Here is a 26,756-nt window from a genome sequence, read left to right as displayed (position 1 = left end):
TTCTCTCACCAAACATAAAACCCACATTAGGGAACCTCACAATTTTCATCACATACCTTAACATACCTTCAGATACTTCTTCTGCAAGCTTTTAGCTCTAACGCCTCTCATATCTATGAGAAATCCTCACTAAATAGTCACAACAAAACTCTGTCTTCTCCTCATCCCTCCTTCTTCCTCAAGAATCCTCCTTTTCTGCTGCTTCTACAAAAAAAGCTAACAGCATTCTGATCAAAAATGTATTTATTCCCTTGTTATTGCACCAGCAGTACCTAATCTGTCTATTGCCTGTCACAATCCACATCTTGGTTAAGAATGCGAGCTCCTGGGAGAAGCAAGCGTGTCCAGTGTTCATCCAGCCCTCAGCACAACAGGGTCTCACCATGAGGGCAGCTTGTAGGTGCAACAGCAACAAGGGAGAGAGAAGTAAATCATATTTAGGCTGCCCAGAGGACCCGTAAGGATACAAATACCATTCAGAAAGCTACAGATTAGGCAGAAGGCAAGAAAAAATTAATCAACACATTTAGGCAACATTGTATTTATTCTCCAGGAGACTTGCTAAAGCCCTGGCCCCTAAAAGCCCTGACTGTCAGCCACACCCAGGCCTCTACAGGGAAGTTTTAACCTCTTCCTTCAATCTGAAACATGACCAAACTTCATAACTCACATTTCGTGGACGGATTGGAATTCGCTTATGATTCATGTTCATTCCTGGAATGATCACAGACATTTTTCTGGGACCCTTAAATCCTAAGATATTAGTTTCCTGAAAGACAAGGAAAGCCATTATTTTCAGTAAATAAGATACTTCACCTCACAGAAAGAAAGACAGCAAAACTTGTATCACCATTTGTACTAGTTATCAGAAGTTTGCTGGCTACAACTGTAGCATCAGTTACATATTTGCAACTGTGTTTAATCAGTGAGAATTGCTTTCTCTCCCTTTCTCATTGAGAGAACAATGTTAGGAGATATGCATGGTATAAACTAATTTGGAGTGCATTTCTTACCTACTAAAACATTTACAACAAAATTATACAAATGCAATTTCCAGGCATAAGTTTTTTGCACCTGAGGCAGTAACGTGTTGAAATATTGCTAGTGAACAAGCCTTAACTATGACAGAAAGTAAAATATCTTTGACTTGACTCTGTGTTGTCTGTATATCACCAGTTAGTCTAAAATGTTTCTAAACAATGAATGACATTTTTCTTCAGGTGCTGTTATTTGTGTTTAGGAACACACCTACAATTTTCTCTCAAATCATACTGTTTAAGAACAAACCCAGGAAGGGAAGTATTCAGCAACTATCCAAGCCTCAATCTTAAGCAGATTTTTCCAGAGTACTGAAGAAGACTGCTCCAAGTGGCTTGAGTACAAAAAGCAAAGGAAAGAAGTCCTAGTGTTCTCAAGCCATTCATTTAAGAGTATCAGCCAAAATCCAAGGGTCCATTTAAAGTGTTCTGTAACAATATCCGTGATAACCTTTAAAATTCTCAAAGACCAATTAAAAGACAGAATCTTTTAGAAGTACTGAATTGATTGACAGGAGTAATACAGCTTCTCCTAACACATTAATGCATTTTGCAGACACAGACAAAGGTCTTTGGAGTTACAACCTCTATTACGTCACTTCAAAAAATCTAGGGGCATGTATAAGAATGAGGGTACTGATTTTATTCATATTTAAACTTTAAAAACTCCTTATATATAAAAGTTCAGAATTCTGAAAAGCTGACCTTATATTAACTGCCTGTGCTCATTCTAGCACCTTGCTGTGTCCAGCTAGGTAGGAAACTGAAGAATACTATATACAAAGAAAATATCTCTTAATACTTCTGTAAACAGGCTAGTACTGGAATTTATCACATCAATTTCTTCCCAAGAAGATTAAGATTTGTGATAGTGCCATTAAGATGAAGAGCAAAAGCAAAAAATCAAGACACTGCTCCAGTAGGCTAATGCATCTTTAAGCTTCTGTAAGAAAAGTAAAAACACCTGAGAGAAAAATAAAAATCCTTACACTTCACAGCAATTGTTTTGTAGAGAACCTCAAATTTTACTCAAACTGTAGGACTGGAATACAAAACAATGTGACATGAGAATTATCATGTAATTCTGTAGTCTCCACAAGTGCCTCCTTACTCTGAATCCTATACTGAGGTGATTCACAAGAGCAGAAGAACATCTCTAAACAGAGCTAGAGTGAATCACAATTCACCCTGGAACCACATCCTTACCACCAACAAGGCGCTACTGAAATAATACCAGTTCCCTCCTATGCCTCAAAATGCCTTTGGTTTTGCACAAACTAATTCTGTTTCACTGGGTACTCCCAGTTCCTTCTTAGGGTCTACCAGATACCAGCTGGGCCAGAGGCAGCTGAGTCTGGCTCCAAGTAAAGCATGTGTGACTGGCCACACACTGAATTGGCCAGATAGGAAGGCCATAAGGATGTTCATTTAGGAGTTTCTCCTGCTCCTGACATTGGGTTTTTTTTTTCATTAAACTCGTAAGAATTTATCTGTGAGGTCTCTGTCTCTTGTTGTATCTGGTTGAAATTGGTCACTTAGTTCCAAAGTTAAGTGGAGGAGGCTGGCAGCAGCACGATTTTGCAAGCTGTGTTTCCTCGGTAACCAGGCACAAAGAACGGGGCAAAAGGGAGAGGCAGTACTTACATAACAAATAGCTGCGAGCTCCTGTCTTGTATGAGCCTTTTCCACTAGACTCTGTGCCTTGACTGGGTTAACACCATGGTCATAGACTGTAAATTTGGTTCCCATGAGGTTTGACCTAATGTCAGGTTATGGAAAAACACAGAAAGAGAGGCATCTGTAGAAAATTTTGTCATCTTCTGAAAGTATTTGTACAATATAGCAAAAACACACATCTGCCATCTGAATCTTCCCTGCTGCCAGCTCAGTAAGGAGCTTCTGTGACATGCCCATGTGAGCCTGTAACCTATCCTGGAGAAGCACCTAGACAATTTCTGCTCTGAGTTGCCAGAGTGAATGGTAATGCTGAAGAAGGCTGCCAACCCAAGTGAATACAGATTACATGGAGCAGAACAACACAAGTTCATTCTCTCTGAATTTAAACCAGATTGCCAGTCATAAACATAACTCAGTTAAAATCCTATCTCAACTGTCTGTAGTTTTCATCTGTGGTTCTCACCTGAGTTTTCCAATGAAACTTTCCCCTTTCCGAGATAAATCAGTTGGATCAACTGATATGAGGTAATTGGATGTTTTGCTCTTCTTTCTTTTTCTCCCTGCAAGAAGGAATGTCTGGAAAAACAAAACTTTGATCAAGACTGGTGCTTTGTAAGAATGCAGAGGCATTGCTATCCAAATTGTTATCTCTCCATTTCCTGTATGCACTCCCTTTTTTGTTCTGTGCTAGTATTAGTGTCTCCACAATTTTGTTCTCTTCCAAAGTGCCCAGCCTGAAATCCTCTCTCTCCATCAGCTCACTTGGCAGTGTAGATTTAATGCAAATGTCCTTTCTAGTCTTCCCTCCTTTTCTTCTGCAGCAACTCAGTATTCCTGCTCTTTTTTTAGATTGAACATTTTTATTCTTTTTCAAATTCATTTTTCACTGTATTATGGCTTTTAAATCACAATAAAATGCTAATTACTTGCTAATTCCCTCCTTAGTGCCTTGGCCAAATATATGCTGTCTTCATCTGCATGATGACTGTTCTCCGCTACAGGTCTCTTATCAAAAGCTCTCCCTTGCACCAAACACATTTTTTGGTAGGAGTACAATAGCCAAGATAATGTGTGCTGCTTCCAATACCTTTTTGTTGTCATCCCTTTCCAGGTGCATGTAGTAAGTAGGGAAGAGCCCCCGGTCCATTCCCTTTTTATCTCTAGTGATTCGACACTTGACACTAATTCCACGGGGTGCAGGGCGCAATGCAAAATCCTCCAAGTTCTCTACTTCTCCCAGCTGTGCATCTGCCTGAGGGGATGGACTACAGGAAGCACCTGTTTCCTATGGGAAGAAGCATCATATTAGCAAATTAATATCAGATCAGAGACTCCGGTATTCCACAAGAAAATTGTGGTTTTTTGAAACATAAGATGTCTCCAGAAGATACTGGGAAAAGGAAGGTTAAACAAGATACCACCTGTATTTTCTCAGAAGAAAGCAGCTGAAGTTTTACTCTGAGGAAAGACTAGGTGTCCAAGGGGAAAAGAGAAAAAGTACCCATTAAGCAGACACGAGTGATTTGCTAGAAAGGGACAAATGGGATGAGATGCTGTAAATATTCTAAGTAAAGAGCCTCTTTGCTTTTAGAACTTCAAACGCTGTGGAAAATAAGAGTAGGATAAAGCAGGACTGATGGATGCTGCAGTAAGACAGGCTGGGATTTTGTGACTGAAATGAGTGCTGAGATTATGTTTGTTCAGAACAGTAGCAGAAATGGAGTCAGCTGCTGGTGGAACCATATCAACTAAATGTTGGAAGAGCCTTAGAACAATGTGTATAGTCAGGATGCACAGAGTAATCAAAGGAATTTAAATTCTAATGGAAATCTGGTACAGGTCATAAATGTAATTTTTTTTAGAGGTAGCTGAATCCTGTGAATTGTAGCACACAAGAGATTCTTTTTTGACTAGGCCTTCAAGATGAAGTTGCAGGTTTATCCCCATTTCCAGCTACAGCCAGTAAGAAACCTGAGTGAATAGCACAGATACACATACGTAGATTTGAAATTCACTGGAGGGTCTCACCCCTTTCTCCACTCCCGCACCCAGCACCCTGTATCTCCAGCACTTTGCACCCACAGCCCAGTCTCCCAAGAAGCTCACACCCAGCCATCTTGCACTATTAGTGCAGAGCATCATACACACAGTCACCTCATGAATACACTCAGGTGCATCTCCCACACCATGGACTTTGAAGGGTGTCCAGGATCCATGCTCAAACCCCATTCAGACCCTGTGTCTTCCTGATGCTGGTCTCTTCCAACTCACTGGCTAGTCCAGGACATAATTTGTCAACATATGTATGTATGTGTGTATCTGTATCACACACACACAAACACTTTCACACAAGAAATAGAAGTGAGTGGGACATGCTGAAGTAATCAAGGCACAAGGCTTGGGCAGACAATCATACTGTTCTGAAGTTGTTTACATATATCTGATGCCTTTTACCCCCTTTAATCCCTGTCTTCCCATGCTTATTACTCCCTGATCCACCTTGATACCCTTCTTTTCCCTCTTAAGTTTCTTCCCCCAAACATGCCATATGATGTTTTTCCAATCCCAGCATTCTCTGTTCCATTCCAAAATTCTGTTCCTCTTTGTATTCCACAATACAAACCTTCAGAAAGAAATCCCTCTATGTTTGCATGGCATTTCAGAGCTTCTCTGAGTCATTTTGGTGAATTTTGCAGAGACAATGGCCCAGTCTGTCTCCTTTAGGGGTGATAGTGCTGACTCACTGTGTTCCCATATTCTCTGATTAGGCTCCCTAGGATCCTCCACCCACAATTGTTCCTCTGATCATTGCTAAGTCTTTATGTTTAACTCAGTGTCCCTTCAGTCAGAGAGCCCGACAATCTTGACCTTAGTCTGCTTTCAGGGAATAATATTGCTGGCTACTGTACTTGCAGCTACCGTATTTTAACCCAGTGCTCCAGGGGTTATCACTAAAATCAGGCACGTGCCCAGTGCTTATCAGAAATGGATTTCAAGACACTTACTGCAAAAGACTTCTCGCTGGATGCAGAACTAGGCCTCTCAGATTCAGGGTTTGGTGAATGAGATACTGGTCTCTTAGTAGCTTCTTCCTCTTCTGTGTCCTCCTCATCAAAATTCAAACTGCCTGAAATTCCTGTCAGAATACAGGATTTAAGCATGTAATCTCTGAAAGTAGGTGTCACGAGTTCACGGCATCACGAATTCATATATGATTCTTGAATACCTATTCACAGTCCTAATTTCTGCTTTTTCAACTGATGATTCTTAATTTCTGTTTCAACTGCTGATTTTCTTCATGTGCTGTATCTCTTCCTGAGCCTTGCAATTCAAATTCCTACTGATATTTTGCAGCAGTCACTGTGCAGATGATTAAGCAGCTGTCAGGCATTTATTAATATGGATTTTACTTGATATTCCATGACATAATATATTGCTTAGTTTATGTTGTCAGTGAACTAATTTTGCATATTTTCATGCAGAAAAGTCCTCCATGTCTTAAGAGCAGCAATAATAAAAGGAAATCCAGATCAATATGCTGACACCTATCCCATAAATTGGACTCTGTACAGTTTACAACCTTTACCACTTTCCCTCAGTCTTGTCCCTGAAACAGGGTATGTCATTTTTCAGTAAGAGCCCCTCCTGTTCTAACATTGATCAGATCCATAAATACTAATAATTACTTGATTTCTGAAACTGAAGAACAGACTGAGAAGTTTCAGGACTTATTTAATCTTAACCTAAGCACAGTCATGTAGACATGACTGTGGGTATATAACTAAAATAACTCTGCATAAAGACATTTATGAAGAAGTTCTGTACACATCACTATTTGGTGTGTCCTTCCACTTGGAACTGCAACATCAATTGGTCATTAGGAAGAAGTTCTTCTTAAGGGTGACTGGGAGTTGGAAAGAGCTGCCCAGGGAGGTGGTGGAGCTACTATCCCTGGAGGTGTTTAAGGAGAGACTGGATGTGGCCCTTAGTGCCACTGTCTAGGTGACAAAGTGGTGTTAGGTCATAGGTTGGACTCAATGACCTCAAAGGTCTTTTCCAACCAAACTGATGCTGTGCATCCGAGATTTTGTTCTGTGATTCTTTTCTTTAATTTGGCTGTAGAAAGGAAATTTATCTAAATCATTACAGACAGTGAACACAACCTGCTTAACAGAATAATTTTATGAGAACATATATTATTAACAATGCTCTGACATGGCACTGCAAAGAGGGCACTGCTGGAAGTCTCAGATAAAACAGAAAAATCCAGTCTTAACAACCTGTCAGTAAACTTCCCAAGGGACATTTGGGAAGAGGAAAGGCGTTGACCCTGGTACTCCAGCCAATTTCAAAATTCTCTGTTTATATTCTACCTCCACTAATTTCCCCTGCAGTTACTAGATATTCTCTCCTCTTTCCTTTTCCAACTCTTGTGCAATATTGCTATCTGTAGGCGAGCAGCTGTGCCATCTGAAAACTGGATGACAATACCTCTGAATGTGATAGTACCTCAATACCTGCAGTGTATGGGAAACATTCTGGGAGACAAGCTCTGCAAAGTAAAAACAAGCTGTATACTAAATTAAACACTAGCCATTATTTTACTGCAAAGTGCTTAGACTGCATGCAACAAAAAAAGGTTTCCTGTAGTACTGGCAGCAACTTAAGATACTTGGCAGACAGAGCTTGACACTCCACTAGGAAATTACTCAATGGGATATCATTATTGAATATATAACTCGAAAACCACTGATTGCGACAGCCTCTGACTCAGAAAAAAAACACCTTTCCTGTTAGTCTCCTAAAGAGTTAAATCATGGCATTTACTGAAGGGTCCTGCTGTTGTGAAAATATTCAAGCACCTTATCAAGATATAACATATCTGCAATAAAAACACCCCAAACTTTAGCAAAATGTGGTATAGCATTTTGTCAGCAATTTCCTTGGAAAGACCAGAATACAGCACATTAAGAAACCTTTAAAATATAACTGGTATGGTTAAAATAATATCAGGAAAAGGAACTGCAGCACTGCATTTCCACCTGCTATAGAATCTAGTAGCTCTTTTAAAAGTGATATCCTACAGACATTTGTTTCATGATTCCTCATTTTTTAATGCCACTGAAATAAAGTTATAGAAGTAGAAAAGCCCCCAAAAAGACATTTACCCATTATTAACTCTTACCTCTTTTCTGTAATATTTCTTGCAGATCTGGCTTGCTTGCTGTGTCTGTTCCAGCCTCTCCATCATTTTCCTTATCTGCATTGTCTTCTGGTTTGGTAGATCCAACAGACAGAGTTTGGAGATTGGTCCCCAAATCCTGAACTTCTGATTTCAGGAAAGCAGCTGGTCCATCAATGCCTGCAGGACAAAATGAAACAAAAATTCCTACATCTATTTTTTTATGGCCAAAGGTGCACCCCAGGATGGTGGCTATTCTCATCCTCCCTTCCTCTAGCATCTCTTTAAAGTATTAAATATACTTGTTCATTTTTTTTCAGAAGGCTTGGGAGGAGTCAGGCCTGACTCTGGTACAGAATGCCTATTACTTTAAACATATCAGTTTCTCCCTATTTAAATATAGTGATCTTATTTACCTTTTTACAAGGGCTTAAGCAATTAAAACCAGTTGTACTTGTCATGCACATTGATAGTTTTCAATTTATTTACAGACATCTCCCTTATTTTCTTTTCCTTCACGTTGTTTGTTTGCTCTTATGCCAGTGAGTACTCTACAGTGAACACCACAAATCAATCTGATAAAAGTATCTACAGCCATAGACATAAAAAAACCCTCTATCTTTTTGTTAGAATGAAATTTTCATGTTTAAATCATACAACACAGCTGTGCACCACACTTGGTGACAGCATCTTGATGTCAGGGCCTGGCATAACACCTAATATATAGCACATAATACCTAAATGGAGCTCCAGCTTTGGATTTCTTGTTTTCCCACTGTCTGACTTCTTAAAACTCTACTGCTTTATCTAGGCATTGCACTTCTGACATGCTTACTACATGCTTACTTACATATCACATCTTATCAGGACTTGCTTGCACTGAGGAAGCCTCAGAACTATGAAAGGTAGTGAATGAGCAGTTAAGTTTTCATTTGAGTCTTACTGAAGACTTCTACCTTAAAAGTTATACCTATCTTATCTCTCATTCTCTTCTTGACTTGAAAGTGTCTTTTAACAGAAGCTTTCTTACACCTGATTTTACTGATTTTAGACATATAAATGCTACCACAAATACCACCACTTTCCTTCCCATCCTATGATCCTGAAAGGCACCTGGAGAACAAGAAAAATATTCAAAGACTACTTTGAACAAGAACAAGAAAAATATACAAGAGAGAAGGCTTAACATAGTTCCAACTGTGATCTTCAAACCAGGTAACACCCCTTGTTTGGAGGTTTAAAATTCTACTGTGCGTATTAATTTGCTATCAATACAAGGCTTGTATTATAACACCCTGCAATAGCACACATCTCAAAGCCTTAGAATGTTTCCTATTACATTCTTGATAGGCTGATGGGATCCTGGCTCTCATAAACAACTTCCTGACACTTCCACTGGAACGTAAGGATTTCATTGCTGCTCTTTTCAACTCCTTGTAACATAGGAGTCCTCCTAAGGCTCTCACTACTGCATTTCTTTTCCCTCCTAAATTAATGGTCACTATTCTACTGCAATGTTTTGAGACCACCAAGTCATTGCCTTTTGCCCTGATAGCATTTTGTGCTTGTGACTTTGTGGACCACTATAACCTGTCATGTTTCAGTTGTCTCAATGAAGCCCACAAAAAAGAACAGATGAGGTAAAAACCATCAAGAGCCTAACACAGTGTTCACAACACTTTTTGTTTGCTTTCTCCACTTTATCATTCAGTCAAATGCAATCTTGAAGTGGAGTATCCATGACACCATAAGGAAACACCATACAAGCAATCACTACTGAATTATTTTCTTTATCTTACAGCTTTAGAAGATTCTTTTACTTTTGATTTGTATGTCCCCACCTTTATAGAAGTTGCCAGCCCATTTCTACAGTTCTTCTAGCCTAAAACAAGGGAGAGATTACTCAAGGGTACATGAAGATTTACAGCTGTCACAAAAATCAAGGTGAAGTTTTTGCTTGCTCTCACAGTTTAGTATTGCTCAACCATACTGTACTACAATTCAACTTTTGTATATAGAAAAGTATGTAATCAATCTTATCACTTGACCCCTACCACAGCAATGTAAGCACCCATCTGTGACATAAAGCATGCACTGGGATTTTGGAGAACCCTGTTGCAATCAGGTTGATTATTTACCATGTAAAACAACATCATTGTGGACAGGGGTAGGAGTTTCTACTAAAGGAGTCTGCTCCTCGCACCCTTTGGGCTTTGACCTGCGTGGCTTGGCCTCAGGATTTGGCTGCACCATCAACGGATCGAGACGTTTCTTCTCTGCTTCTTCTCTAGAAGGGCTCTCTGGAATAAAGAAAAGCAGGAAACTTGAGAGATGAGTAACTACATCTAGAGAGGCAGAATCTGCGGCTCAGCCACTGGCAATGACATCTCCCTGGTCAGAATGTCAAATAAACCTGAAATATTCTTGCAAGCTCTTACAAAAATCTAACACACAGATATCACCATGGTTTTGGAGTGAGATACTGACTTTGATTCTCCATGAGAGGTTGACATGGATACCTCCTTATTTTCTGACCTATCTTGAGACTACCAGTTAAATCCTTTCAGCCAGTCTCAGTTGCAGCAATTCTTAACACAAATAGACAATTTCAGCAGTCATCCATAACCCAGTATGAAACAGTCAGGACTTGCAAAGGAAAAGGTTTTTTATCTCAAAAGCTATCACCTTATAGGGAAAACTTAAGCCAAATAGTTCTCAGAAACCAATGCTGAGAGATAGAGAAAGAGACTTAAGGTGAAGAGATAAATAAATAACAGTAATTAAAATAGGAATGACCCACTAAAAAGAAATTTTACCTACCTTGCAAAATTTTTCCATATAATTCAGGACTGAAAGGAAAGACTGGTAAGTCCAAATGCTAAAAATGAAAACATTATTTCTCCAAGATACATATACATTTGATACTTAAGATTTCCTACTCAACAAGAACAGAAACAACTTCTAGACTTAAATCAAGGCAAAATGGGACATGATGCCATTTTAGACAGACCTGCTTAGTCCTTAAAAACAAAGGTGATGCATGAAGAAGGAAAAATCACATTCTAATATCCTGCACCATTATGCAAACAACATGCAAGCTCCTTACAGTAGATGCAGTTTATCCATAGCTGTCTCTTAGGTACCTGAACACCCCTGAAGAAGATTGGTTTTGATGACAGAAACCATTTCTCCATGAAATTATTTTTAGTTTTGATGCAGTACCAGATAAACAATTCATCAGTACCAACAACACAATCCACTTGAGACACAGACATTTTTGGAGCCCTATTCTCTCCCATTATTCTTTTTCTCTTGTTGGTTTTTCCCTCTACTATTACTCTCTTTATCTCAAGTGAGTTTTGTTTCTCAGGCAACCTCTCCCTGAGGAATTCCAACATAACACAGCCCTTGATTCTTTATTTTGTCTGTTTTTTTCACTTATCTAAAAGAAAAAAACCCAAAAACCAAAAACCCAACCACCCACAACCAAACATACAAAACCTCAAATACAACAAACAACAAACAAAATACCTTGAAACAAAATTACTTTTATTTAAACTCAGAATTACCCTTTGAAGACTGGACTGCAGTACAGGTAGTGTTTGCTACTGCAGAATTATTTGCAAAGATTATCCTGCAGAGCAAAAATTACACAGAATTCCAAAGAGATTATAACATTTGTCTAGAATAAGAAAAGAAAAATAAGCAGTAAAGTCAAATTCTTAGAAATTGCTAATTACAGATGTGTTTTCTAGGAAGGTAGTCAGACCTTTCAGAAGAATTTACATTGGTTTGTGTTGCTCGTTCCTTTTTTAAATTAAAGCTGAGGAAAGGTTAAATAAGTCATGATAGTTTATAATTCTCCAAAGGAGAGAGGAAAGACAACAGTCAAAACATTATACTCAGAATAAGAATTTGAGAAAAATTGTTGTCAAGGCTTCTCTACCTGACTAGTAAACAGGCAAGGAAGAAAAAACCAAAACCCTAAAAACCAGCAAAACACAAAACAGTCACAACCTAAAGCCAGTAAGAAAATTAGAAAACACACAGCTACTGTTAGAATGTAAAATTGAATTTGGGATCAACACCAGATATAGTAGTTTTGAGAGTTATTTAGTGTATTATTCTATTAGATAAGCTTTTTTTAAACATTTCACTGCTAAATTTTAATTATTATTCTTATACACTGTGTTACATCAAAGAGTTTCTTGGACTTGCCAATCCAATAGGATCAGCTTATATCAAAACAGTTTACTGCTGATAGATGTGACTGATCTTCCTTTCTTGCAAGAACCACAGGACAACCAAAGTGACAAAACTTGATAGTAACTTAATTTTTTTTAAAAGGCTTCTCTTTACCACTTTGCATACTGAGATGGAAAAAATATGTGCAAGTCCACTGTCAGGACAGCAAACAGTAGTTCATTTTCTCTCCATACGGTGGCAGAGCAGCCTGCCCTTCAGTACGATGTATTCCCGGCTGTATTCCACTCAGGAAGTAGAAAAAGGAAACTGCTATTTTGTTTCATTTTGTCTACTAATTAGCCTTTTCCTCCAGCTCTGTGTTACAGTAAAAATCCATTTAATATCACTACATAAAATGTAGATACTTCATGAACAGGACAGCAGAACACAAAACCCATCAAATAAATAACAAACACTAATTATCATAATTTGCTTGGGATTTTGTGTGCTCCATGCATTAAATACTTGCAGAAACACCTTAGAAAACCATAACATCAGAGTGTAGGATGACTAGAGGATCACAAACCACTAGCTCCTGTTCAAATGATCTTCAAAGAAGTCACATGAGAATATCTAGTGTATTATTAAGGTAACTAGTTTAGTATTCTCTTTCTCCAGCTGTGATGGCAGGAGGCTGATATACAGGAAAGTTCCAACCACTCCAGCCTTGAAGGTGCAATCCTGTGCTGCTTATTAGTTGGTACAGTCCTAAGCCTAGCAGGCTATGCAGGATGGATCCTGGTTAGGGAACATCCTCTCCTCTTCCAGCTGCCCCTTAGCTCATGCTGGGGCAGCAGTGACAATGGCAGCGATGGTGGCATCAGTGAAACTCCACGTCAAGAGCAGTGCGCCACCCCAGGTGCATTCAGAAACACGCCAGGCTTCGTGCTCCCGCTGCACAGGGAGATGGCAGCATTGCACTCGGAGCTGCAGGCGCCTGAGAAAACTCAAAAATCTTCTACTAATGAGGAAATAAGCACTGCCTGAGCAACCACACCCTCTTGCCTCAAGGAAAAGGCAGTAGTCCAGGACAAAAAAGCATCCTGGCAGGCAGAGCTGGCCCACAGATGAAAATTGATGTCATGCACTATTATAAATAATATTTTACTGCAATTACAGGGTTTCCAAACCCATCATAAAGATGGATGGACAGGCATGGCTCTGCTATGGCTTATTCCAGATTCTCTGTATGACCAGAGATTCTATATATGATCCTGCTGGATTAAAACATTTTGCATTTTTAAAATTTCAATTCCTATAATTGTTTATGACAAATTAAGCAAGGCATCAGCTACAACCAGCAGTGAGTCCATCATATTTGGTAGTGATCTCCTATTGACTTTTGTTTCTTCAGAAGGCACAGTACTATTCATGTAAAAGTAAACCTTAAAATTAATATCCAAAACCTAATTCTAAAATCCTAAATTAGAGATTGTCAGCACTTCTCAAGAAATCTCATTTGCAAAGGGCAAGGAGTTAAAGTATATTTAGTGACATTTTCTAGATGTTTCTTTTGCAGATGATTGCAATCTCAACCAAATCCAAGAAAGATGGAAACAAATTTGCAAAAGGAAACAAATTATTTAAACGGACTTCTTCACGGTGCAACTGACAGCTGCTCTGAGGGAATTCCACCCAGCCCAGCTGGCGTTTTTGGAGGAATAGCCATGCATCCCCATGGCAAGGCCTGACACTAAGCAAATCACAGTACCCAGCACTAGGAGACAGTGATTATTACCAGCTTACGACCCAAGACCAGTACTAAACCAGACCCTGAGGTTCATCACCAAGCAATCAGACCACCCTTAGTTTTGAAATTTCTTACCAAATGGCATTTGACACTAAATACTCTTTTATAATTTATTTAAATTAATTCGATTTTTAAATAAATTGTTTGTTTTTAAACAAGTGTCATTTGATAGTGTACAGATAAAGGACTACTGTAGCTTCCACAAATATGACCAAAGATAAATTTTACCTCTTGACTCTGAAGTGTTTTAGATAAATGCCTATATAGACCCAATAATGTTGATAATAAATTCAGTGCCTGAAGTCAAAGCCTAGCATACTCAGACTACAAATAATGACCAGGTTCTGGTAAAGAGGATTATTACCCACTGCAACAGTTCCCTGAAGACTGTTGTGTCTGGACTCAAAGATGCTAGCTGAGAAAATGCCTTCCTAAAACCATACTTTAATTTAAACAAGATGAGTTTAATGCAAGACAGTGATCTGTGGTCCATGTGAAATGGCCAGCTAGAGAATCATGAGTCTCACATTGTCTAATCTATTTACAAGCATTTGAAATTTCACAGAGAAAGAATATTAAGGATGGATACTTCATTGCTTTGAAGAATATGGTACTTCAGAAACTGAGACCAATATCCTAATAATTGACCCATGCTTGGCTGTAAATATTTTCATTGTAGGAAACAAAAAAAAGGTCAAAAAGGCTGGAAATCCTTTTCAACAGCAGTGTTAAAGAGATCATTCTATTGGTCAGTGAAACCATTCCTTTGATGCTAAAATGGATAATTCCCTGCAGTCTTCCCATCTTTTGATTTATTCCTGCTTTCTAGTGATTCAATCCCAATTAAATAAGAGAACACATGAAAAATAAATTAATCAAACACACCAAATCTACAAGCCATGGAAAGGTTGACTTGAACTAATGAAAACCATGAAAATCTTTGAAGTTCATTAGACCAACCATTTTTAGCACTTCACCCCCATTTCTCAAGTCTTTAGAGGGCTGTTTGATTTTCTGTATTTATCTTTACCAGCTTCAGCACTATCATTTACCTGATTCTGCAGTTTCAGCTGTCGTAGTTTCATGCTTTCATCCTCAAAGATGCTGGAAAAGCAAAATAAACCAATCAATTAATTATTGCTATTAAACAGTTCACATTACAAGAACATAGGATATTTTCAGACAACAACTTCATCATCAAGACTTAAAACTGACTGTTAGACATGACTTCCATCTCACATGAAGACCAAGTCACAAGGTATTAAAAATAAAACACCATATTCTGTCGTAAATAAGACTGAACTCTGTTTTAGTCCCCTTACTAAACCTTTCTGGAAAGATTTTGAAAGTACCAAAGGCTTCATTACTGGTAGACAGATTACAAACCTCTATTGAGGTGGGGCTAGGAGACAGTTTACACCTGAAGGCTTGACACAGTTCAGATCAATTCAGTAAAGTCCCTGCTCCTTCATTGGATACCCAATTCCAAATGAATTCAGTTTTGTCTTGGAGTCAAACCTACATCATTTTCTCTTCCTGCCAGATGTTCAGTTAACTACAGTTAATACCTGAGAGAATCTGTGTTTGCAACATCTGACATTAATTCCTAAAGGTAAAAAAATAATTATTTCCCTATTTCAGTATTTTATAGATAACTCTGATTTTTTGTTCCAACTTGTGTTCCATATAGACTTCCTATTTCCTTTTGCATGATAGTGAATTATTCCATAAAATGCAATTTAAAGCAGTTAACCCCACAAAGGGGAAATGTTAATTGACTATTAAGCACATACTCTGCTGACCACAGTTGTGCTCTTTCCTTCAAAACAGTTTTGACAAAGACCTCTCTGGAAGTAAGAAAACATCAGGAAGAAGGTACTTAATGTGGGAAACAGACAAACATTATATATTTTATTAATAGCGTGCAGAAAAGTAGGGCAAGCCACAATTTCAATTTAAACAGGAAATTCTCTGTCTGGTCTAGGTATCCATAAATGTCCAATGATGTGAAGTCACAAGTGGGCAGCCAGTGCTGAATATAACCCTAACAAGGAAAAGCAGAGATAGACAGAGCAGAGCTGGGGTTTCTGCAAAACACACGCCATGGAAATTGGATTACAGCACACAGAGCTAAGGAAAGAAGAAAAGCCCGAGTCCCCTTAACCCCTAACAAACCTACATTTGACTCAGCTTCAGGCAAGCAGATGACAAATCAAAGGTCCTTAAAGACAAACTACCCCAGTAAACACAGACCCTGCTCTGGAAGGTTGAAATATGCAGAAAAAGAGTTCTGTATACACACATCATATATAACAAATTGTATACTCTAAAGTTAATACTGATTTTCCAATCAGTAGTATTTTAAAGCAAGTTAAGACTGCCATTACTTTTTTATTCCACAGTTTTCCTTATTTCTATACTTCTTTTTTTTTTTCTATGAATTTAAAGTATCACACAACAGGTCTAAGACCTTGAAAATATTTTGTTTCTAAAAACTGATGTTACTCCTCACATGGACCTGTAACACACAGTGTCTAAGATTCTAAGGGAATGGAGGGCCTGGAAAAATTAGTGTCTTTCTTGAATAGGGATGGAGAGCTGTGTATCCCCAAAGCAACACTTACAGTAATACAGTCATCTTCACTTGAAAATAGCCACAACTTAAGAAAGAAACAAGCAGAAGCACATCTGCTCAGTGCAGCACAATATACAACAGTTGTCACACGAAACTTCAGCATGAAAGGTGACATGCTTATTATTTATAACACAGGTGATGGAACAGGCCATCTTTAGCAAAGTCTGAAAAACAACTGCAAGTTCTACTTAAAATATTCATGACAAAAACACCGCCAAAAACAAAAGGGAGAGGGAATAGTCCTTTTCTTCTCAAACACCTCCTTACTTAAGTACTTGATGACATTTGTTAGCTGCAGTTGAGAGTTTGTTATAAAGCAATCTACATACCTGTGATCAACAGCAGACTTACAGACACGTTCTGATGGACACAAAGGTGTCCTGGGTAGGCACAAGCTGCTATCTGTGGGTTTGTTGCTTTTCCTAGCAGAAAATGTATCCCCAAACAATTTGAGTCTCTTCTTTAAAAAAATCAGAAGAAATAAACACTACCACTTTAGGAAATAAGTTTACAAGGTTTCCTTTCTACCTGGAAAATTACAAAGTGCTAAAATAGCAGGACTTACATATATACCCTGTGGAAATTTTCAGTGCAAATTATTTACTTCGTATGTTAAATTATTTTCTACCTAGACTAAAATAAAGTTACGTTATGTAACAGGAGCACAACACAGACTACACAGTGCCTCAACTCTGGCCACTTAACTGATGCTTGAACATAAAGATTCTAACAGGTCACAGGTCTTGATAAAGGAAAAAGATAGCAAAGTGTTTTCTTACAATTTACTTTAAAACACAGACCAAAATTGCTGAGTTGCATGCAAAACAAAATGAAAGCAACCATCAATGCTTGCCATTTTAAACTGCAAGGTTTCACACAAACAGTAAAATAAAGTAATGAGCAATGTAGCACTATAAATACTAGCTTAAAAACACCCTTTTCACACTAATTTTTTTTAACTGCTCCTGCAACTGTTCTTCTAGAACTCATTATGAAAACATAATAACCAGTCAAAAAAGATATTCCCACACTTCAAGCCTTTTTCTACCCCCCCCCCCAGCAGAGTTGGTGTTATTACAAACTTTAACAGGAAAACGCCGTGCCAGAGTCACTCCCACAGCTCATCACTAAGGAATGTAAGTGGTGTGCTAATCCAGCTGCAGGCTTCAAGCAGGAATCCTCCTTCAGCTGGACTAACAACACAGATCAGTGCTCTGTCAGATATGCCCATACCAGAGCACTGTGCCCTTTGCTTTGCTTTTCTGCTTGAAGGGTTTATGTGCAATAAGAAAAATTATATATCCATGAGAACCAGGAAAAATAAGCAGAATTTTCATAGCTACAACACCCCAGTTAGAAACAGAGAAAAATCCTGACCACCAAACCAGTTGCCCATTTACCCTTGATAAATAAGAGCTGAAAATTTTCAAGTGGTTTGTATCAATGTCCTCTCCCCAGCCACTGCAGCACAGCAGCCTACATGAGATCCTGCCACAGAGACCACTGCTACATTTACCAGAATCCACCTGCAATCCTTCTGAAGCTGCATGACAGGTAACAGACATGTGCCACAAAGAAAGGAAAGATTACCCAGAACAGAACATACAAGGAAAGACTAATGATAGTGCAGGATACAGAATAATAAGGAGTGGGAAAGCACCTTAAATAATATTTAATAAAACATGGAAGAAGATGGCAAGATGCAAAGGGGTTCACAGATTTGACACAGATTAACATGGAGCAAAAAGTTTTATTTTAACTGGTAGCATCTCAAATTCCTACTGAAATCAGAATCAGCCTGGTTTTCATTTCATAATCAGAAATTAAAGTGTTGCAATAGGAATATGCAACAAATTTATTATAAATCGATTTGGTCTTTCCTAACCATTTTCAGATAGCAAACAACCACAATGAGGACAAACTCACAAATTATTTAACCGATATTCATGTATGCAACTGAAGCTTCCTTTTTGTGCAATTTATTTTCCTTTCTGTAAAAAAGGAACACTACATCTATTGACAGTTCTTTCAGAATGGACATATTTTTCAATAACGCTGAAATTCTGACATTACAAACTGTGGATAAGCAGAGGTAACACTCTTGTTTTCATTACAGCTTGTCTGTGCTCCTGAGTGTGCTGTACTTGGGGAAAAAAAAACAACAACCAAAATACTTATGTTCTAAGCACTTGGCAATAATTACCATTGAATCAGCCAAACACAAACATACAGTATAATCCAACTCTGAGAACAAGGAAAAATCCTGATATCAAAGCAGAATGTAGAAAATAAAAGCAATCCACCAGACTGAAAATGTTCTTCCATTCTGTCCAAGGTGCACATAAGAGAAAGGACTGAAGAATCAAAGAGAGCTCAGCAGAAAGCTGAACAAATTGACCAAGGACTGGAAAGTGCACCTCTTAGTAAGATTTCAATGCATCCTACAGTTTATTCAAGAGAAATTCAATACGCTCCACTGTATTCCATGGATTTGAGGGTACACATGACATTGATGAGAGAGAAGACAATAAAATCCAGACATAAATAATTGAAGCTAAACAAATTCAGGTTGCAAATAAGTTTTTTATTTGACACTGTGACTAATTAACCATTAGGATAATGGAGCTGTGGATTTTCAATAGAAAACAACAGGTTTTATCAAGCTTGAATGTGTTATGTCAGAAGTTGCTATTGACTAAGGCTATGGTTTACCTCCTATTTCAGGTGTGGTTATCCCAGATGGGAGAGCTAAGCATTCTTCTTTCAAGTTATTTCAATTAAATCCCCTTTATATACTGACTGTTGAAGTTAAAAGGAGGCAAAAAGAAAAAAAAAAAAAGGTTGTCATTATCATGGATTATGGACTAGTTTTGAAAGGAACTGACTGGCTGCAGTTGTGAATGAGAGGCAATAAGCAGAGAAAAGCAACAGAGACAAAATGTTCTACATGACTGAGAACCTACTGGAAAGACATATTTGAAATATGTTAAACAAAGGAAAACACCATCATACCTTTCCCTGCATTCAACAAAATGTACATTTCTCATATTCCCCTAAAGAAATACTGTACTCAGTTTCTCCTTCTAAACAAATAATGCAGCAAGGACTTGCAGATTTAAGGGCTTCCCAGTGAGCTAAATCTATCCTGGAGTTCAAGTAGTTAAAGGTTTAGTAAAGAAAAAAGTACTGTTGGCTGCCTCTTTTAGGAGGAAGGTCAGACTAGCTGATAGAAGCAAACCCCACTCCAACCTTAAATGAAAATCTGACCCAAGAGAAGGAAACACAGCTTGTTTTGTCCTAAGTATCTTTACAGCACATATCAGCACTGTACCTGCACTCAATTCTTGGTGAGAAAAACTGAGAAATTACTACCTATTTGTGCACAGCTCTAGAAAAGGTATTAAAGTTTCAGATAGTCCATAGTTTGGCAGAGAGATTCAGGGAAAGTGTCCAGCAGAAACTACCAGATCATTTTAAAGACAGCTGGATCTTGAATTTACTGTGTCTTGTTACAAACAAGCTTGACATTTTTGTATCAGTATGACATAGAAATCCTTTCAATAAACACAATCTTTAGATACCAGTGGGAATATGAACCTATATATTAATAATCAAGATCCTTAAATTTTCAGTTGTTTGCATTACTCCTTTTAAAGGAACTCAAAGGCACAATAACACCATTTTCATCCACAAATCTTCGCACTTTCCCAATATCTTGGGTTCCATTTCTCACTCTACACAGGACTGCTTCCATAAAGAGTCTTACAAAACTCACGCAATTTCTTTTTCCTTTGCAGGACAGTTTATTAATGTGGTAACAGCAGTTATGTCTCTGAGCAATACTCCCAGAACTTAAAAATCAGGGGATGAGAAGAATGTGGCTTGTTGCCCACATCTTCATCCACTGGATTTTATTTTTAGCTGTAGAAGTGCAAGTAAAAGCAACTTCAGTAAGAAATGTTGAGTCAGCTCGTGTGAAAGTATTTTGACTCTTAACCCTCCAATAAACTTTCCCGGGGATTATTCTCATCTGAACTACAGCTATGAAAGAAAACAGAAGCTGTAGAAAAAATATTAGTTGAAGAAGGATTCTTATCTTTCAAAAGATAGCTTCCAAACAAAAATTGCAATATTTCTCTGGAAACTGTTTGAGGAGCAAAATTTATCTGTAATGCACCTTCCAATCCACAAAAGGGTGGAGTTCTGACACAGATGTAACCACACATTTTAGGGAAAATGCATAGCATACCATCCACAACAGTGAAGGTTACCTAGTTTTTCTGCCTTCCCCAAGGCAAGAGAGTGGGTTTTTTGGCAAACACAGGATATTCTTCCCTTCATAATTAATAAGCAGTAAGTCTTCCAAAGTAAACTGATCTGCTGCAAATCAGCCATAAAACGCCACACTTCTTTCTAAGTGACACTGCTGAAGTTGCATCAACATTTCATTAAATTATTTTTAAGCAGGTGATACTTCAATAAAGGCAAGTTTTAGTGCATCTGCCTTTTTCACAGAAATCAGTTAAAATCAGTTTGACCTTTGATCCCTATGCACCTCAAAAACATTAATGCCAATAGAATACTGTTTTGAGAAAGGGTTCACAAAATTTGTTTAAAAAGTTTTTCACCTACTGAATAGGTTATGAGAACAATGACATAGAAAGAGTGAACACCTAATTTTGGAAGCAATTCTGAATGAGTAAATAAACTACTGTCTTGGATTTGCTTTAGTATAGAAATTCTGTCCCACATAATACAGATTGAATAAGATTTATCTCTGAATATTTGAAAATAAGTATAAAATGAACCAATAGGAACAATAAACTCAACTGCCAGACTAGCATGGATTAAGGGAGCAACTAGAGACAAGCATTGAAATCTTCATGTCCTACTTCATTTCAAAATATACCTGAATCCACTACATAATCCTGCCAATAACTTGTACCAACTATCTGAACAATTTACAACTTAAAGGCCAATTTACAACTTAAAAAAGATCCTAAAGAAACAAACCAGCAAGCTAATCCTTTAAAAGTTCTGCTTCTCTCTACCTGCAGGCTTAAAAACGGAATTTTAATGTGAAATTATCAGGTGTTTTTCTTTAAAGCCACACAGATCAGAAGAATGTCAATAACACCCAAATCAAAACATCCACCATCTGCCCGTCCCCACTAAACACCCCCTTCAAAAAAAACCAAGCAAACAAACAAAAAACAACAAACCCCAAAACAAACCAAACCTGAAAAGGCTGGTGCTCTGAAGAATATATGTATATTCTTTGCATGTATCTATATGGACATGGATACATTTCACCTATATTATGGCAAAACAGCTGCCCCGACAACTCATAGCAACAGGAATACTGTGCTGAAGGAATTCAAGCAAAAATTAATCTGAGGAGTACATGCTACAAACATTATTTGCTATAAAATGTTAACAGGTTAGTAATTATTTTTGTTGGCAAAACCCACAAAAGGAGTGAATTTAATGCAAGCCTATCCTTGCAGCACTAAATTTTTCCATACTTGCATCCATTTTGGGGTGATTGCTCACATGCCAAATGTAACTAGGTAAATAATGATGCAGTTTAGGACTGACTGACCACACCCAGGTCAATGGAGAAAAAAGGATTTATCAGTATAGGAGACCCAAGCTTCTGTTTTCTTTACAGTACCTGTTCCAGTGATGTTGTAAGGTAAAATGAAACTGTGCAGGCAAAGTAAAATGACCACTCAAAGATCACACCTGCCTTCAGTTTCAAAATGCTATCTGTGGAAGCACAAAACCCCAGTATAAAATTATCATCTCAGAAGTGCAGTGGAATATTCTCTCCACTATTACACACCAACAGAAACACACCCCCAATAAGGTAAAGTAACAGAATATTGGGAAATGAAAGTACCATAGGAAAAAAGCTGAATTATGGTTAAACAAAGAAGGAAGCTTATGCTGTTTGTTGAGATTCTTTTTTCAGAAATTGATTAATATTGTTTTGGTGGACAACAAGTTTATCACGAGCCAGCAATTCAGTCTCTCAAGGCAAAGCATCCTGGGCTGCGATAGGGAAAGCACTGCCAGCAGGCTGAGGGAGTGACACCACCCCTCTGCTGGTGAAGCCGCACACGAGATGCTACATCCAGTTCTGGGCTTCTGGGAACAAGAGATGGACATAACCAGCAAAGGGCCACAAAGGTGCTTAAGGGACCAGAGCATGTTTTACATGAGGTGAGGCTGAGAGAACTGGGCCCAGAGAAGTGAAGACTCAGGAGGTAACTTATCCATGCATAGAAATACCTTGATGGAAGGGTGTAAAGCAAATAAAGCCAGCAGTGCCTACTGACAGGACAAGAGGCAATGGACACAAACTAAAGCACATGAAATTCTACTCAATATCAAGAAAAAATTTTCCAGACAAAGTGGTCAAATATTGGAATAGGTTTCTCAGGAAGATTGTAGTCTCCATCTTTGGAAATATTCAAAACCCAACTGGACATCATTCTGTGCAATCTGCTCCAGCTAACCCTGCTTAAGCAGCAGGGTTGCTCCAGATCATCTCAAGAAGCCCCTTCCATCCTCTGTGATTGTCTGGTTGGGTTCTAGAGGTTACAAGTTTAGATCTCAAATGTGAGAGCACAAACTAGATGTCAATAAAAAATACAGGTTGTTGCAAGAAAGTGCAACAGGAATAAAAGCATGATGAAAAGGTTACATATTGAGCACAGAACTATTTTGACTACTGTATTGCTTAGTGTTTTACACACCATTCAAAAAGTGACTTATCAAGTACCAAAGATAAGCTTCTCTTACTTGGAACAAAGGAACAGAGCAAGGAAAATGAATCAACACTCTCTGGCCAGAAGCTAGTATGACTTCTATTTGGACTATAAAGAAGAGTGCAAACAAAAGCCTGTGTCATTCTCTGCTATACTACATCAGGGGAACAGAAAGGAGATTCTTGTTTTCCTTAGCCACAAGTCCCAAATAAATTCATTTCTGCAAACCTAAAGCAGAAGTAGTACTCTTCTCCTGGAAGGAAGGCCAAGAGAAGCCAGAAATCCACACAAGCCATTAACCATCAAAGCCATCATAATCCTGGGAGGGTGGCACAAAAAACACAATCATAAGAATACGCACATAAACTTATATTTTAAGTGTGTAGCCAAACAGGGGGTTTCAACTGGGTTTTTATTATAATTCTTACAAGAACAGGGAAACAAGGAACCTCCTGTCAGGCATATTCCTCCAGGAGTTCACAGCTGGTGACTCCATGACTCAGGACTTTTCAGCTCCTAACCACCACTACAAATGCAGAGCACTATGCTTCAGGTTTAGTCAGTTGAACCTAATGAAACTTAGGTTTCTGCTAAGGAAAAAAAAAAGAGAAATTTATTCCACAAGCAGAACATCACCTTTCTATTTAATGTCCTCTCAACTACATGCTTCGAATCCTCACTGTCATTTCACTTATAGAAACACCTCTACCTAAGGAAAGAGGAAAGCAAAATCCCCAGGGGGTTGGAATTCTGTCTCTTGTGATCTTCTGTTGGTGAATTATTAAACCTTGCCTGTCACTTCTGTTGACGTTGTACCTCATTACAAGAGGAAGCCAGTGAAATGGAGAGCAGCCATTATTCTCTCCTAGCAACAAAGGCAGCAGTTAAATAGCACGTGCTCTGCTTAACCCAGACCAGGTAACAAAACTCAAAGTTCCCTGAAAACAAGTGCATCACGCTTGACAAGATGAATTGTACTTGTGTAATAGTATTTCAAACTAAAAATAGGGAAAGGAACATGAAATTTTCTAACTGACTGTAGACCTTTATTCTCAGTCCAGATTTTTTTATTTTAGAAAAATTGAAAGGGAAAGCCATTAAAGAGACAGAAACAGTGAAATGTCATTTTGATCTCAAACTATGTGACTTGGTAAGATATCACTGCTAGATTTTAGTTCTTGTTCTTTTTGCCTCAGATATCACATAAGAATGCAAAGTCAGAAAGGAATGTAGAAGCACCCAGACTCCTATAGCAAGAACACAGGCAGTTTAAGAGTTCAAACGTCCCACAAAGCATGTTTTAAAGAGCACCAAGAGTTGGCATAAACGTTCTTGCAGTGGTCCAAGGCAACATCTCCAGGCATATCAGCAAATCCACTTAGAAGAGAATTCATCCCATGACCCAATTACAACACAGTTTTATTTTGGAGATCACTCAGCTGTGCCTCAGCAACAAAACAAGAGTCTGGAGCCATCCCAGAGCAAGTCTGCTTGCAGAAAGTTTTCACATATACAAAGCCATAATTATGTTAAGTCAGCGCATTTTTCCCTCCTACAAATGCCACACAGTGATTAAAAAAAAAAAAAATCAGAAGAGAAAAGTAATGGCTCTCTCTAAAAAAAAAATGGGTCAACAGTAACCTAAGTTCTAGCTGGTAAGAGATGGGGAAAGAACTAACTAGAAATTAAAGAGATAATTCAAGCAAGGTTCAACTTCAGGATACCTCCTTGCAATTGCTGTTACTAAGTGAGTCTCAAATTGTTTTCTGAAATTTTAGTCACACATTGCTGCCTTTTCTCTCTTGCCACTGCTGTCTACATCATAAGAAGTGAGGTGACTCCTTCATTCACATTAACAGCAGCAGCATCAAATTGCAAAAGGTTTTCTTTTCAGTTGAATCTGTACTCCAAGGAGTACATATCAACCACACTTATAAAATATTTACAGGTTTATCTCACTTCAGAGAGATTTCTTCATTATAATGTTTAGAGCTGCAAAAGGTGAAGTAAACAGAATATTAAGCCAATTCTCTTTCATCTAAGGATAAGATTTACAGAATTGTAAGTCCTGGAATCTAACAAATGTTGCTTGTTAATTTTAAGGTCACTGGTGGCTAAATAAAAATATCCAAGGACTAACAGAGAGTCCTTGGATATTTTATTTCAGAGATGCTGAGAGGCTTTTAAAAGGAATTTTAAACTTACCTGTCTTCTCTGGTTTACAAGTATAGCTAAAATAATTAGCGAAGTATTTTGTCTTTTTTCTCCTCAAAATTATGGTGCACAAAATACTCAAGTCCAGCAGGCACAGAGATTCCTGACAACTTCAACTACATTCAAGTTTTTTTAAAGTGGAAAGGGCTTTTGGCCAGACAACAGCACCACTTCTGAAGTCTTCAACTTCTCTTAATCTGTGAGCTCCTAATGTTCTGAAAATTGAGCTTATTGGCAACAGGTTGTTTTTCTTCATTAACTTTGGGAGACACTGAGGAAATATCCCAGAGTTCACAAACTGAAAGCCACTAACTGATGTATGGCTGGACCCCAAGGAAGCATCCAAATAAGGGCAGGACTGCTGTAGCTGACATCCAGTTTTGTAGTCTCTGTAGACTCAGTCAAGATTTTTGCCCCTTGAAAATTCTGTTCCTCTTACATGACATCTGCAAATCAGAAGCTGAACCATATTTGGAATGCAGCATGTGGGAAGCTCTAAATATTACGGTACACTGTGTGATTAGTGTGCAAAAGGGCAAAGTCCATTGGTCCCAAAGATTCTAAAACACATACTACCATAAGAAATAAATTTCCTTCACAATATTTTTAAAGCTTACAATAAATTAAAATTACTTTTACCTGAATGTTTCTACACTAGTAATTTCATGGTAAGTCTCTAAATGGACTTTCCCAAATAAGAGAGAAGGTCTAGCACTTACCAAGACCATGACACATCAAGCTTATAATTTTCTAAAGCACTAAGACAGTTGTGCCCTGTTTACCTGAAAGCCAGACTTTAAAATGAAGTTGAGTAATTCCAGTTGCAGCCAGTTCCAGTGGAAGAAAGTCTAACACAACACAGCATTTGCAAGTGACAGCCTGTAGATGGCCTAAATCCAAGATCTCTGCTGTCTATCCATCATCATGTATCCCACAGTACATATACAAAAAAATATGCATTAATTTTTGACTGGTAATGTTCTACTCTGTCCATCATATAAAATACTTCAAATATCTTCATGTGTATTTTTTACATTGCTCAACAATAAAGGCATTCCACCCCTGGGAGAAAAAAAAAGGAAAAAAAAAAAAAAAAGCTGCCAACCAGTTCTTAGCTACAGCTTTGTTAAACTTTACCTGTAGTATCTTCATTGCCATGAAGTGCCAGTTATTACGTATCACATTACCTTTTCTATAAAATCCACTGTTTGGACAACTGACAATTATTTTAGCAAACAAGAAT

The 26,756-nt window shown here is 38.1% G+C and overlaps 1 protein-coding gene across 1 annotated transcript in view; it reads right to left on the bottom strand.

Moving 5' to 3' along the window:
• The window catches only part of TULP3 (TUB like protein 3), a 32,387-nt gene that overhangs the window by 4,154 nt on the left and 1,477 nt on the right, over positions 1 to 26,756 (bottom strand). Inside the window, 9 exon segments of the mRNA XM_036388353.2 lie at positions 671 to 769; positions 2,682 to 2,796; positions 3,178 to 3,290; positions 3,802 to 3,999; positions 5,720 to 5,850; positions 7,900 to 8,076; positions 10,035 to 10,172; positions 10,175 to 10,196; positions 14,944 to 14,995. Coding sequence (XP_036244246.1) covers positions 671 to 769; positions 2,682 to 2,796; positions 3,178 to 3,290; positions 3,802 to 3,999; positions 5,720 to 5,850; positions 7,900 to 8,076; positions 10,035 to 10,172; positions 10,175 to 10,196; positions 14,944 to 14,995 — 1,045 coding nt within the window.

The sequence above is a fragment of the Molothrus ater genome, chromosome 2, assembly GCF_012460135.2.
Source record: "Molothrus ater isolate BHLD 08-10-18 breed brown headed cowbird chromosome 2, BPBGC_Mater_1.1, whole genome shotgun sequence".
Lineage (NCBI taxonomy): Eukaryota > Metazoa > Chordata > Aves > Passeriformes > Icteridae > Molothrus > Molothrus ater.
Note: the sequence above shows the minus strand (reverse complement) of the source record. Positions and strands in the feature narration are given on the sequence as shown.